The sequence below is a fragment of the Aethalodelphis obliquidens genome, unplaced genomic scaffold (genome assembly GCF_003676395.1).
Source record: "Aethalodelphis obliquidens isolate GAN/ISIS:26980383/991018 unplaced genomic scaffold, ASM367639v1 scaffold1, whole genome shotgun sequence".
In the NCBI taxonomy this organism is placed as follows: Eukaryota; Metazoa; Chordata; class Mammalia; order Artiodactyla; family Delphinidae; genus Aethalodelphis; species Aethalodelphis obliquidens.
In genome coordinates this window covers 104,865-119,507 of record NW_020837945.1, presented here as the reverse complement: position 1 = coordinate 119,507, position 14,643 = coordinate 104,865, and the positions used below count along the sequence as shown (strand labels likewise).

Here is a 14,643-nt window from a genome sequence, read left to right as displayed (position 1 = left end):
CACACACCACACACACCACACACACACACACCACACACACCACACACACACACCACACACACACACCACACACACACACACCACACACACACCACACACACACACCACACACACATACACACACACACACACACACACACACACACACACACACACACACACACACACTTGCTAAGTCTTTATGTCTACATCTGAGCTCCAGTTCCCAAAAGGGAGGACCTCAGGTGCAGAGATCTAGAAGGAACTACACTGCTGGGTCTTGAGGCCACGGGGCGCCTGTTGCCTTCATGGCGGCCCTGGAGCAGCGCACTGGGGCCTGGAAGAACTCAGCCCGTGGCCCAGGTGACAGCCAGGAAGTGGTCCCCACCACAGTGGCAGTTTACCATGAAAGCAGTCCAGGCCTGGTGCAATCTCAGGGGCCCAGAGTGGGCTCAGGTGGTGGGGCTGTGAGACCACCTGAGGGCACCCAGGGAAAAACTTTGAGCCACCATGAGGGACCAGCAGACGTAGAGCCAGGAGAACAGGCGTTCTCAGAAGCAGGAGAGGTTCAGAGGAAGGAAGAAGGCCCCCAGGAACCGTCAGACAATGTGATGGTGGGGGGAAGGCCTGCGCCCCGGCCCCGGCCTTGGGCCTCCCTCTGCAGCTGCACAACCAGAGGAGGGCTCGGCACAGCCCCTGCTCTGCTCGCACTTGCCCGAGCGCATGCCACAGCTGTCCCCAGGGAGATGGGGAGGTGCCCGCGGGCAGCTGCGCAGGACGAGCCCGCGGTGAATGTGAGGGAGGAGCAGGCGGGGGCTGTGCACCAGCAGGGGCCGCCCCAGAGGAGGAGCAGAGACCTGGGGAGAAGGCTCAGCTGGTATAAAGGTCCTGGGGCCACGGGGAGGCCTGCGTGCGGGAACTGCACTGGGGGGAGGGGAGGAGGAGAGAAGGGCGCTCTCGTGGGCAGGTAGGCGTGGGGCCTGGGAAGGAAGGCACAGACCCTGGAGGAGGGGAGTGTGGACACAGGCCAGGGCTCCCTTCCTGTCCTTCCCACGCACACAGAAACGCCCTGTGTGCAGCCCGCGTTGTCCTTTCTGCAAACGTAATTCTTAATTCTTTCTGGTGCCTTTTTGTTTCCTATCACACATGGCTCTGCATCCGTTTCTGATGGACTTTCCCCCCGTATTTCTCTGTTATGATAAATTGGCGCTGACAGACCTGGGTCCTGGAAAGACCTCTGACTTCAGGGTTTGGGTGGGTGGGTGGGCCACACGGGGAGGGGTCAGAGGGTCAGCAGCATCTGGGGAAACAGAACGGCCCCACCAGGGCTGTAGAGGCAGCACGAGGAGAGGAGGGTCTGGCGCCGGCCACGGCGACCTCCTGTGACCACTCGTCCCTTCCTCCACTGCCTGCAGGTCTCCACTGTCATCTCCCGTTTTATACCTGGGGAACTGAGGACACAGAACAGGTGTCCAGGAGCAGCCAGGTGGTCTGACTTGAGCCCAGTGAGGCCCCACAGTCCCGGCGGGGGTCCTGGACCCGGGGCACACTCCCCTGGAGTCTTCTCCACGGCCCCTGGTGGGCCCGGAGCCCGTGCTCAGCAGCTGCTCCACTCTGAGTCTGGGGGCAGGAAGCCCTCTTGGGGGCCAGGTTTCCATCCAGAGCCGAAGGCTCAGGGGGGCCGGGGTGAGGGGGGGACGCAGCCGAGGCATGTGGAGCCCCGGCACTCGTGAGCTCTCACAAGGGGCCTCAGGGAAGGACCCCCTCGACCCCTCTTGCCGTCCAAAATAGGGTCCATTCTCAGGAACTGGATGATTTTGCTAGGATTCAGAATTTATTTTTCTCTATTAAAATCTCTCCTGTTAAAATTCAAAGTAGATTTAGGTTGGCTCCTGAACCTGATCACCCCCGTGTACGTGTCCCATCCTTTGGATCAGCTTCGAAGGACGTTGTTTTGATGCACTTGAGTCAGGAGGGCCGTGCTGCCTCTGACCCGGAGCACGGTTCTCCTTGCAGATCCTCCCTGGAGTGAAGGTCATCATTGCCCACAGCGAGACCAGAGGGCCCCTTGGAGACTCGCACCTGGGCGAGGTGAGGCGGCGGGGCCCCAGCGCCCCGGACCTGCTCTTCACCCTCCTCCCCGTTCTGCCCCGGATTCGGGAGTTCTGAACCTTTGGGGTCGCACGTGCTTTGGGGAACCTGTCCCCACAGTGCTTGTTCTCCTGGACCCAGTCCCTGGGTAGGATTTCAGGGTCCTGCCCTTGGGATGAAGCCCCCCATCCTGTTACCCCACTAGCAGAGGGAAACCTTGAGTTGCAGGCACTGGGTGGCTTAAGGAGCCTCGCAGGAGCCAGCAGCCATGGAGGAAACAGCTGTCCCTTGAAGAGAAGTTCCTGCAGCCCCCAGTGAGGGACAGCACGGGGCAGACCCCGTAGCTAAGAGGGGTGGTTTTCTCCATCCTGGGGACACGGGGCAGGGGGTTCCTTACTGCCCCAGGACACAGGCTGTGCTGGGGTCCTTGTTATGCCTGCGTACAGCACCTGGTCTAGAGTAACGGGACAGGTGGGACCCAGTACCTGGTGGCCAGGACGGCAGGTGGAGCCTGGGTGCCCAGGCTGGTCTGTTTCGGTGGGAATGGTCTCAGCTCCCAGTTCCGGCCCTGGGGGCCAGCATCCTGCACTGCTGAGGGTAGCACCCACGGGTGTCCACACACACTGCCTGGCCCCTGACCAGCTGGGACAAGGGCATGGATGGACCTGGGGCTCATGCCGCATCGGCCAGGAAAGGTGTCCTAGTCCCAGGGCTGGGTGTGCTCTGCCTGGGGCCTCGCCCCAACCCTACCCCCTTCCTGGCCAGCTGGGCCCAGGCCTGTTAGGGCAGCAGTGGGTCCCAAGACAGTCCTGGCAGGTCTGCCCCAGGCCGGGACCCATGTGGCCACGCTGTCTCCTCTTTCGGACCCTGCTTTTGGGGGATACCTAGAGCCTGGTAGTCAGTCGGGAGCCGCCTGTGGGTCCTGGAGGGCCCTGGCTTTAGAAGGGTGCCCTGGGGGCCCGTGACGCTCTGGGCACCGTTAGCCCATGTGCAGGCGGGTCTGCGCCCCGACTCTCGCTGGCCCTGTGTGCGTGTGCATGTGCAGGTTGCTCCCAGTACATCGCTGTCCCACAGGCGTCTCTCCGGGGTCCAAGGAGGGGAACGGTTCGTTTGAAGGAGGACAGTTGCTTGCTTTCCATGCCTGTTGTTGTAACTTAGTTCGAGTGCCCCGTCCCCACCCCACCCCCGTGTGCTGTGGCGTTGCTGCCGTGAATCGGCACAGACTGTGCCGGGCACCGTGGCGACTGACCCCCTCGTCCCCTGGGCCCCCAGGTCTGGGTGAGTAGCCCGCACAGCGCCACTGGGTACTACACGGTCTACGGGGAGGAGGGGCTCCATGCCGACCACTTCAGTGCCCGGCTGAGTTTCGGAGACACGCAGACCGTTTGGGCAAGGACTGGCTTCCTGGGATTCCTCCGAAGGACAGAGCTCACCGACGCCAGTGGAGGTGAGGGGTCCCTGTGCAGCCCCATACCGGCACCTGAGCCCTATGCGGGTGGCATCTTGGGGGCCCCCGCTGACTCACCTCGCCCCTCGCTAGGAGCTCGTGTCTCTAGGTGCCCTGACACGGTTTTCTCTGAAAATTACTCTTTTTCCTTCACTGGTCTTGGACCCCAGCCTCTGTGGAGGATGTGGGGTTGCTGGCAGAGGCTGTGGGCCCCCCAGGCTTAGCCGTGGGCGCGTCTCGCTAGCCATCTGTTGGGCCCTCCCCACACGGCCCCCCAAGCTTTCAAAGTCCCTTGGCCACAGCACGCTGGCCAGATGCCATCAGAACTTTTGGGAGCCCCTGTAGCTGCTGCTTCATTTCCAGAGATAGCAAAAGTTTTTGTTAAATACATATTCAGACATGGGCGTAACTTCTCTGAATCTCAGGGGGCCGAGCGTGGCAGGAGGGTGTTGTCAGGCAAGGTTTGAGTCGCCAGCCATCGGCACCACGTGCCGTGCTGAGGTGGGCGAACTGTGCTGTCCACAGAGCGACACGATGCGCTGTACGTGGTGGGGTCTCTGGACGAGATGCTGGAGCTGAGGGGCATGCGCTATCACCCCGTCGACATCGAGACGTCAGTGGTCCGGGCGCACAGGAGCATCGCCGAGTGGTGAGGGCCTGGGGCGCCTGTCACCCAGCTCTCCGGGGCCAGGGCAGGCGCTTCGGCCATGCGGGTGAGGCAGCCACCTGCCTCTCCAGGAGCAGACCCCAGACACGCTCTTGGGATCACGGGCCAGAGACCCCTTGTTTGGGTTTGCTTGGTTTTTCCTCTTCCTAATCAGTCTTAAGCTAAGAGTCTGTCCGCAAATGCACAGGCAAAACGTGAGAGCTCCATGGTTATCCTGAAATGCTTCAGCTTTTAACATGAATTTCCTAATTTAAATGGTTAAGACTCAGGATTTCTTCACTTTCTAGGGAGCTTGCCTTGGGAAAGGTACAGCTTTCGACATCACATATTCTTGATTCTTAGCGAGAACTTTAATTAGAATAGATATTCCTGTAAAACACACTTAACTTGACCTTTGAATTGTAACTGACCTTGAGCAGGAGGGTGACGTCAGTGAACCTACTTTGGTTTTTTCCACTGGTCTCTTTCTGATGCCCTTTCCCAGCCCCCAGAGCCTGTGCCCGACCCCGTGTGACACCGTCCGCCTTCTCCCTGCAGTGCCGTGTTCACCTGGACCAACCTGCTGGTGGTGGTGGTGGAGCTGGATGGACTGGAACAGGATGCACTGGACCTGGTGGCCCTGGTGACGAATGTGGTGCTGGAGGAGCATCACCTGGTGGTGGGCGTGGTGGTCATCGTGGACCCAGGTGTCATCCCCATCAACTCCCGCGGGGAGAAGCAGCGCATGCACCTGCGTGACGGCTTCCTGGCCGACCAGCTGGATCCTATCTACGTCGCCTACAACATGTGAGCACAGCTCACACCCCAGCCCTGAGAGGGGCCTCGGGGCGTGTCGGAGGTGCTAGGATGTGTGAAAACACAGCAGCATCTGCAGCCCCCAGGGAGCGGACCCCAGGCCCTGGGAGCACGGTGCCCCGCCTCCTACGCTCTTACAGGTCCATCTCATTTTAAAAACCACTTCCTGAGTTATTCAAAGAAATCTTTTTATTATCAAGGACATTTACAGAAGCATGAATGTCAGTATTTTAACAGATGGGGTGACTGGGAAAGAGGCCTGGTGTGGGCGCTGCGGGAGCTGCAGGTGTGAGTCTGCACTTTTTTAGGCTGAAAATACAGTTCTCAATTTTAAAAATTCAAATGTTTTTTCCCACTTCAAATGACGAGTTCATATATAGAATTTATGCTAGGAGGAATTTGAGGCCCAAGTACAGCTGTTTCGATTCTGATTCACAGGAGAGCGTGGAGCCCAGAAAGGCTGGTGGACAGGAGTGAGCCTGGCCTGGCCGCCCTGCCCACCTTTGGGCCCCAGACCAGGCACTGGACGCACATGCTTCCTCTCTTGAAACAGGTGTGCACGGCTGTCTGCCTGTGTGGTCACTAACGCTCGACAGGGGCCATCTGGGGCTGTCAGGTGAGGTGCTCTGTTTTGGAAAGATAAACCAGCATTGAGTTTTAAACCACTTTCTAAGTTTCTGATTTCTTGCTCTTCAACTGAAGTGCTTGTTTTCATAACCACAGTAGAAGGTCTTCTCACTGCACGGAAGTGTACTGAATTATTATTTTTATTCCACGTCAACAGATGTGGAAGCCCCGGTGCGGTGAGGTTTCCGTCCTCGGTGATGTCTGCTGAGCACCGGCAGTGCAGCCGAGGGGCCCAGCCCAGGAGAGCCTTGCCCCTTGCTGTTGCGTTTTGAGTTGTGTGCCTGTAAGATCTGGCCAAATCATGTTCAGTTATTTTATTCTAACTTGACCAGACTGAGTGGTATAATATTATAGTAAGTCTAAATCAAAGAAGAAAACGTGATATCCTTTAGTTACTTCTAAGAATTGGAAGTGAAGCTCGAATCTAAGACAGAGTATTTTTGTATCACTAATGAAGAGTATGTTACCAGTTGTCAGGGACTGAGGGTGGGAAAGTTTATGAATCATGCATGCTTCCTAGAACAACCAGGCTTTTCTGGAATTCGCCTGGATCAGTGCCTAACAAAGTTGTTACTAATTCTCTACCACTTTACGTTCTCCACCAAAAAGGCCCGGCTCGCTGGGCCAGCTCTCACGTGTGGCTCGTATTTGGCTCCAGGTGGCTTGCGCCCGGCAGCTGTCGGCCTGCGGCGTTGGCCCGCAGTGTGGTGGGTAACAACATACTGGAGTTTGCATAGTCCTCTTGTAATTGTGTACATAATCTGTGTAATTTATTGTTTGACATACAGAGGTCCTAGGAGTTGACTAATGGGCATTCCTTATAGCAGAATGGCCAGCAGGGGAAGAACTACCCAGCCTTGTATGTTGTAGTTTTATAACAAACAAATATTATAAAATTTTTGTATTGAAAGGTCGGTGGCAGTAAGACAAGGTGTCTTGTAAATTAAGATTTTAAGAAGCATTAAAATGTTTTAAAATTACTCTCTGGGAATTCTGTATATCACACTAAAATTTTTATATCATTATGTTAATAAAGTTATTGACTGTTTGTAGTTCTGCATTTTGAAATGTGTGAAAAGGTTTTTAAAATTACCCCAAATACGATGTATTTTATTATGCATTCTTCTTTCCTGGATATAAAAGCTACAGCATAAAATCTACAAAGCACATTAAAGTATAAAGAAGAAAATTTAAATCTCCCATAATCCTACCTCTCGGTGATGACAGCATTAGTACTTGATGTAAATCCTTTCAAGGATTTTTTTTTCCTTTAAAACACTTTTACAAAATTAGGATCGATTATTATAATTTTATAATCAGCTTTTGTAGTTAATAAATTAGACTTTTAATCTGTTACATATATTCTTCTAAATGTTTTAATGACTGTGTCATATGGGAGGGGGGCTCGACTGCATGCAGCTTGTATTCACTCGCTCGGTGTCAGCGTCGTTTCAGCCGTGCTGCCGTGAACCTCCTCGCGGGTGTGTGTTCAGACGCAAGACCTGCCTTGGGCTCAGTTCCTACAGGTAGAGTTCGTGCCAGGTGTGAAGCTTTGGGCGCCCCTGCCCTCGGAAGCACACAAGGCAGCGTGGGAGAAGCATTTTCCTGGCAGCCTGAGAGCACCGGCAATAAATAAATAAGTCCTTGTCAATTTGATAGTCAAATAAGTATCATGTCTAGTGATGCTGAGTATGTTTTCACGTGTTTGTGGTCATTTTAATTTCTCGTTTGTGTTTTTTTTTTAATTCTTTTTAAAAATTTATTTATTTGTCTGCGTTGGGTCTTAGTTGCGGCACGCGGGCTTCTCTCTAGTTGTGGCGCACAGGCTCCAGAGCACACGGGCTCAGTAACTGTGCTGCGCATGGCTCTCTAGTTGTGGTGCGACCTCCAGAGCACGCGTGCTCAGTAGTTGCGGTGTGCAGGCTTAATTGCTCCGCGGCATGTGGGATCTTAGTTCCCCGACCAGGTATCGAACCTGCGTCCCCTGCATTGGAAGGCGGATTCTTAACCACCGGACAAAAAGGGAAGTCCCTCAAGGGTTTTTTTAAAATCTTTATTGGAGTATAATTGCTTCACAGTATCGTGTTAGTTTCTGTTGCACAACGAAGCGAATCAGCCATATGCATACACGTGTCCCCACATCCCCTCCCTCTTGAGCCTCCCTCCCATCCTCCCTATCCCACCCGATAGGTCATCGCAAAGCACCGAGCCGATCTCCCTGTGCTGTGCTGCCGCTTCGCACCAGCCAACTATTTACATTCGGTAGTGTGTATATATCAATGCTGCTCTCACTTCGCCCCAGCTTCGCCCTCCCACCCCATGTCCTCAAGTCCATTCTCTACGTCTGCCTCTTTATTCCTGCCGTGCAACTAGGTTCATCAGTACCATTTTTTTTTTATTCCATATATACGCATTAGCATACAGTACTTGTTTTTCTGACTTACTTCACTCTGTATGACAGACTCTAGGTCCGTCCACCTCACTACAAATAACTCAGTTTCGTTTCTTTTTATGGCTGAGTAATATTCCATTGTATATATGTGCCACATCTTTTTTCCCGCCCCCCGTCTGGAATGGCTGCTCCAGCTCTATTTTATTTTATTTTTTTAACATCTTTATTGGAGTATAATTGCTTTACAATGGTGTGTTAGTTTCTGCTTTATAACAAAGTGAATCAGTTATACATATACATATGTTCCCATTTCTCTTCCCTCTTGCGTCTCCCTCCCTCCCACGCTCCCTATCCCACCCCTCTAGGCGGTCACAAACCACCGAGCTGATCTCCCTGTGCTAAGCGGCTGCTTCCCACTAGCTATCTATTTTACGTTTGGTAGTTTATATATGTCCATGCCACTCTCTCACTTTGTCACAGCTTACCCTTCCCCCTCCCCATATCCTCAAGTCCATTCTCTCGTAGGTCTGCGTCTTTATTCCCGTCTTACCCCTAGATTCTTCATGACCTTTTTTTTTTCTTAGATTCCATATATATGTGCCAGCATACGATATTTGCTTTTCTCTTTCTGACTTACTTCACTCTGTATGACAGACTCTAGGTCCATCCACCTCACTACAAATATCTCAATTTCGTCCCATTTTATGGCTGAGTAATATTCCATTGTATATATGTGCCACATCTTCTTTATCCATTCGTCTGTCGATGCACACTTAGGTTGCTTCCATGTCCTGGCTATTGTAAATAGTGTTGCAATGAGAATTGTAGTACATGTCTCTTTTTGAATTATGGTTTTCTCAGGGTATATGCCCAGTAGTGGGATTGCCGGGTCGTATGGTAGTTCTATTTTTAATTTCTTAAGGAACCTCCATACTGTTCTCCATAGTGGTTGTATCAATTTACAATCCCACCAACAGTGCAGGAAGGTTCCCTTTTCACCACACCCTTTCCCGCATTTATTGTTTCTAGATTCTTTGATAATGGTCATTCTGACCGGTGTGAGGTGATACCTCATTGTAGTTTTAATTTGCGTTTCTCTAATAATTAGTGATGTTGAGCATCTTTTCATGTGCCTCTTGGCCATCTGTACGTCTTCCTTGGTGAAATGTATATTTAGGTCTTCCGCCCATTTTTTAACTGGATTGTTTGTTTTTTTGATATCGAGCTCCATGAGCTGTTTGTGTAATTTGGAGATTAATCCTTTGTCTGTTGTTTTATTTGCAAATATTTTCTCCCTTTCTGAGGGTTGTATTTTTGTCCTGTTTATGGTTTCCTTTGCCGCGCAAAAGCTTTTATGTCTAATTAAGTCCCGTTTGCTTATTTTTGTTTTTATTTCTGTTACTCTAGGAGGTGGGTCAAAAAAGGTCTTGCTGTTTATGTCAAAGAGTGTTTTTCGTATGTTTTCCTCTAAAAGTTTTATAGTGTCTGGTCTTACATTTAGTCTTACGTTTTGAGTTTATTTTTGTGTGTGGTGTTGGGGAGTGTTCTAATTTCATTCTTTTACATGTAGCTGTTCCTGATCTCAGAGGAAATGCTTTCAGTTTTTCACCATTGAGTATGATGCTTGCTGTGGGTTTGTCATATATGGCCTTTATTATGTTGAGGTGGGTTCCCTCTATGCCCTTTTTCTGGAGAGTTTTTTTTATCATAAATGGGTGTTGAATTTTGTCAAAAGCTTTTTGCATTTTTGTCAAAAGCTTGTCTGTTGTTTTATTTGCAAATATTTTCTCCCTTTCTGAGGGTTGTATTTTTGTCCTGTTTATGGTTTCCTTTGCTGCGCAAAAGCTTTTATGTCTAATTAAGTCCCGTTTGCTTATTTTTGTTTTTATTTCTGTTACTCTAGGAGGTGGGTCAAAAAAGGTCTTGCTGTTTATGTCAAAAAAGGTTGGTTATGTCAAAAAAGGTCTTGCATTTTTGTCAAAGGTTGGTTATGTCAAAAAAGGTCTTGCATTTTTGTCAAAATTTTTGTCAAAAGCTTTTTTTGCATTTATTGAGATGATCATGTGGTTTTTATTCCTTAATTTGTTAATATGCTGTATCACATTGATTGATTTGAGTATATTGAAGAATCCTTGCATCCCTGGGATAAATCCCACTTGATCATGGTGTATGATCCTCCTAATGTGCTCTTGGATTCTGTTTGCTAGTGTTTTGTTCAAGATTTTTGCATCTATGTTCATCAGGGATATTGGTCTATAATTTTCTTTTTTTGTGATATCTTTTTCTGGTTTTGGTATCAGGGTGATGGTGACTTCGTAGAATGAATTTGGGAGTATTCCTCCCTCTGCAATTTTTTGGAAGAGTTTGAGAAGGATCGGTGTTCGCTCTTCTCTAAGTGTTTGATAGCATTCGCCTGTGAAGCCATCTGGTCCTGGACTTCTGTTTGTTGGAAGATTTTTAATTGTGGTTTCAATTTTATTACTTGTGATAGGTCTGTTTATATTTTCTAATTCTTCCTGTTTCAGTCTTGGAAAATTGTACCTTTCCAAGAATTTGTCCATTTCCTTGTGGTTGTCCATCTTATTGGCATATAGCTGTTTGTAGTGGTCTCTTATAACCCTTTGTATTTCTGCAGTGTCAGTTGTGATTTCTCCTTTTTCATTTCTAACTTTATTGATTTGCATCCTCTCCCTTTTTTTCCTGATGAGTCTGGCTAAGGGTTTATCAATGTTGTTTATCTTCTCAAAGAACCAGCTTTGAGTTTTATTGATCTTTGCTATTGTTTTCTTCGTTTCTATTTCATTTATTTCTGCTCTGGTCTTTATGATTTCTTTCCTTCTGCTGACTTTGGTTCTTTGTTCTTCTTTCTGTAGTTGTTTTAAGTGTAGGGTTAGATTGTTTATTTGAGATTTTTCTTGTTTCTTGAGGTGAGATTGAATTGCTATAAGCTTCCCTCTTAGAACTGCTTATGCTGCGTCCCGTAGGTTTGGGTCGTCATGTTTTCGTTGTTGTTTGTTTCTAGGTATTTTCTTATCTCCTCTTTGATTTCTTCAGGGATCTCTTGGTTATTTAGTAGTGCACTGTTTAGCCTCCATGTATTTGTGTTTTTTTCATTTTTTTTCCTGCAATTGATTTCCAGTCTCATAGCATTGTGGTCAGAAAAGATGCTTGATACGGTTTCAATTTTCTTAAATTTGCCGAGGCTTGATTTGTGACCCAAGATGTGACCTGTCCTGGAGAGTGTTCCGTGTGCACTTGAGAAGAAAGTGTATTCTGCCATTTTTGGATGGAATGTCCTATAAATATCCATTAGATCTATCTGGTTTATTATGTCATTTAAAGCTTGTGTTTCTTTATTTATTTTCTGTTTGGATGATCTGTCCATGGGTGTAAGTGGGGTGTTAAAGTCCTCTACTATTATTGTTTTACTGTCAATTTCTCCTTTCATGGTTGTTAGCATTTGCCTTATGTATTGAGGTGCTCCTATGTTTGGTGCATAAACATTTGTAATTGTTATATCTTCTTCTTGGATTCATCCCTTGATCATTATGTAGTGTCCCTTATCTCTTGTAACATTCTTTATTTTAAAGTCTATTTTACCTGATACGAGTATTGCTACTCCAACTTTCTTTTGATTTCCATTTGCATGGAATATCTTTTTCCATCCCTTCACTTTCAGTCTGTATGTGTCCCTAGGTCTGAAGTGGGTCTCTTGTAGACAGCATATATATGGGTCTTGTTTTTGTATTCATTCAGCTGGTCTGTGTCTTTTGGTTGGGCCATTTAATCCATTTATACATTCAGGGTTATTATCGATATGTCTGTTCCTATTACCATTTTCTTAATTGTTTCGTGTTTGTTTTTGTGGGTCTTTTCCTTCTCTTGTGTTTCCCGCTTAGAGAAGTTTCTTTAGCGTTTGTTGTAGAGCTGGTTTGGTGGTGCTGTATTCTCTTAGCTTTTGCTTGCCTGAAAAGCTTTTGACTTCTCCATCGAATCTGAATGAGATCCTTGCTGGGTAGAGTAATCTTGGTTGTAGGTTTTTCTCTTTCATCACTTTAAGTATATCCTGCCACTCCCTTCTGGCCTGCAGAGTTTCCACTGAAAAATCAGCTGATAACCTTATGGGGATTCCTTTGTGTGTTATTTTTTGTTTTTCCCTTGCTGCTTTTAATATTTTTTCTTTGAATTTAATTTTTGTTAGTTTGATTAATATGTGTCCTGGTGTGTTTTTCCTAGGGTTTATCCTGTATGGGACTCTCTGTGCTTCCTGGATTTTGGTGACTATTTCCTTTCCCATGTTGGGGAAGTTTTCGACTATAATCTCTTCAGATATTTTCTCAGACCATTTCTTTTTCTCTTCTTCTTTTGGGACCCCTGTAATTCGAATGTTGGTGCATTTAGTGTTGTATGATACTCAGTTTCAGTAATGAAGAATTCTTTTTTGTTTTTTTTTTGTTTTGTTCTGGTTTTTTGGCTGCACCATGGCATATGGGATCTTAGTTCCCCAGCCAGGGATCGAACCCACACCCCCTGCATTGGAAGCACAGAGTCTTAACCACTGGACTGCCAGGGAAGTCCTGAAGAATTCTTTTAATAGGTCACTACATGCAAAATTTCAAAACTTCTTGTGCTCAAGAGGAATAGTCTTTAAATTGTCCATGCAGGCGGCTGGGTCGCCCTCCCTGCTGTGGGTGGTCTGAGAGCCTGAAGCCTCACCCCAGGTAAGCTCACTCCCTTCCTCACTCTGATCCTCCCCCTGGTCTGCCTTTCGGGGTTCAATGGGGGAACCTTTTTACATGAGGCCGTGAGATGGTTTGGAAGTAAAGTTTGCCAGGGGCAGCGCAAAGTGAGAAATTGAGATGTTATTCTTAATTTTAAGTGCCAACTGAGTATGGTGCACCTTACTCCCCAGGCTCTGAAATGGACTGAAAAGGCCAGATATCATGAATGTTCATTACAGATGCCACAAGCCCAAAGTTGAAGAAGGGCCTAAAGGGGCCAGATGAAGCTTTGAGGAGAAAAGGGGGCACAGAGGTATTGTCACTTGTCACCACCCCCAGCAGCAGCGAGCTGGTTTTTCAGGTATGTGCACCCAGGTGCTTCAGGGCTCCAGGTGGAAGCAGCAGGATGGAGGCTGTCTGGAGGCTGTTGTGCTCTGATGGGGTGGAGCACAAGTTCAAAGACAAGCAGTGCTTAGCATATACTTTACATGAGAAGATAAAGAAAGAAGGTCAGCGTCTGGCATGATGGCCTGAGAAGCTCCATAGACATGCTTGCCAGCAAAATGGGTGAAAATTATTTTTTTTTAAACTTTTAAGCCTTTGGAAATGGTCCTAAGTGTATACAACAAATGAAGAAATGTCTATACATGAAAGTTCATTAATAAAAGCAAGAGTCTGTTATTTGAACCAAGACTGCTCCTCCCCTCCCACCTCCCAGCTGAGCCAAGCAGAAATTCCACTCCAAACAGGCACAGCCAAGAACACAGGCTCCTGCCCCCAGTTACCTGTTGATGCAGCTAAGTTCTGGGTGAGTGCAAGTGAGAGATGAGAGATCTCTTCTTCCATCCAGCCTCTGCTCATGGAATGGAGCCTCTACCTTGGGTAAAGTGCCTCTGAGTGTACAGGGCCCTGGGTGCCCTTCCCAGCTCTTAAGATGGTGGTTCCATACCTGGAGAGGCAAGCTGGGAGGACCTTAGGCTACTGGCCCCAACTCCACTGAGTGCTTAGCTCCTAAAGCAGCGGTGTCACTCAGAAAGACGTGCGCCATTGTTCTCACTCCCAGGCCCAGAACCCTGGCTTGGAGATTTTGCCTTGGGGAGAAGCAAGCTATAAAACAGGTATCTCCCCATCTCTTCCTAAAGGAACTGACTTCATTTGCACCAGAGCGTGGAGAAGTTCAATCATAAGGACACTCTCAAAAGCAGTACAAGTGTGGTGAAAGGCAATTGGGAGGAAGTTCATAGATTCAATGAAGATACAAGCTAACTTGTAGGCCAAGTAGTTTGCAGGAGAACCAGGGAAAGAGACCGGTAGGAAGAGCCCTCCTGGGGTTAGAACAAATCTCAAACACTGACTTTGGGAACTATTTCTTCAATAAATCCTGAATTGGATCACATTCAGCTATAGAGCAATTTATGCCCCCTGAGCATGCTGAAATGATAGAGCAGTCAGCTGGCAGTCGGTGGAACTTCACAGCTGGTCAGGGAAAGGGACTGGAGAGACCTGCCGAAAGCACCATCAGCCCAGGGCGACTAAGCCTGCCCAAGGCTGCACCTCCTTGAGGGACAATAGCAGAAGCTTCTGCAGGGGCTGAGGGGAAGAGATTTCACTGAAGTAATCCAGCCAGTCATTAAACAAAGGCCTGGAGGGAGGAGGGAGTGGCAAGAACCAGGCGTTGCTACAATGTATTATCTAAAATGCCCAGTTTCCCCCCCACCATGTTACAAAACACGTAAAGAAACAGAAAAGTATGACTTATACACTAGGAAAAAAAGGACAACGACAGATAATGCCTGTGAGATTAACCAGATGTCAGATTTGAAAGTAGCCAAATATGTCACAGAACTAAAGGAAACCATGATTAAAGAAGTAAAGGTATGATGGCAGTGTCACATCGAATAAAGAATACCTATAAAGAGATTAA

At 48.3% G+C, this 14,643-nt stretch overlaps 1 protein-coding gene across 14 annotated transcripts in view; it reads left to right on the top strand.

The window, feature by feature from the left end:
* The window catches only part of DIP2A (DIP2 acetate--CoA ligase A), a 96,323-nt gene extending 89,361 nt beyond the window's left edge, over nucleotides 1-6,962 (top strand). For 11 of the 14 annotated variants that reach the window (XM_027126055.1, XM_027125663.1, XM_027125587.1 and 8 more), the window contains 4 exons: nucleotides 1,996-2,070; nucleotides 3,343-3,517; nucleotides 4,043-4,166; nucleotides 4,722-6,962. In XM_027126055.1, the coding sequence (XP_026981856.1) occupies nucleotides 1,996-2,070; nucleotides 3,343-3,517; nucleotides 4,043-4,166; nucleotides 4,722-4,974 (627 nt within the window). In that variant the 3' untranslated portion in view covers nucleotides 4,975-6,962. Of the gene's footprint in view, nucleotides 1-1,995; nucleotides 2,071-3,342; nucleotides 3,518-4,042; nucleotides 4,231-4,721 lie in introns of those variants that run through there. The other 3 variants (XR_003436956.1, XM_027125787.1, XR_003437017.1) reach the window with 3 other exon arrangements.
* The last annotated feature ends 7,681 nt before the right edge of the window (nucleotides 6,963-14,643 follow it).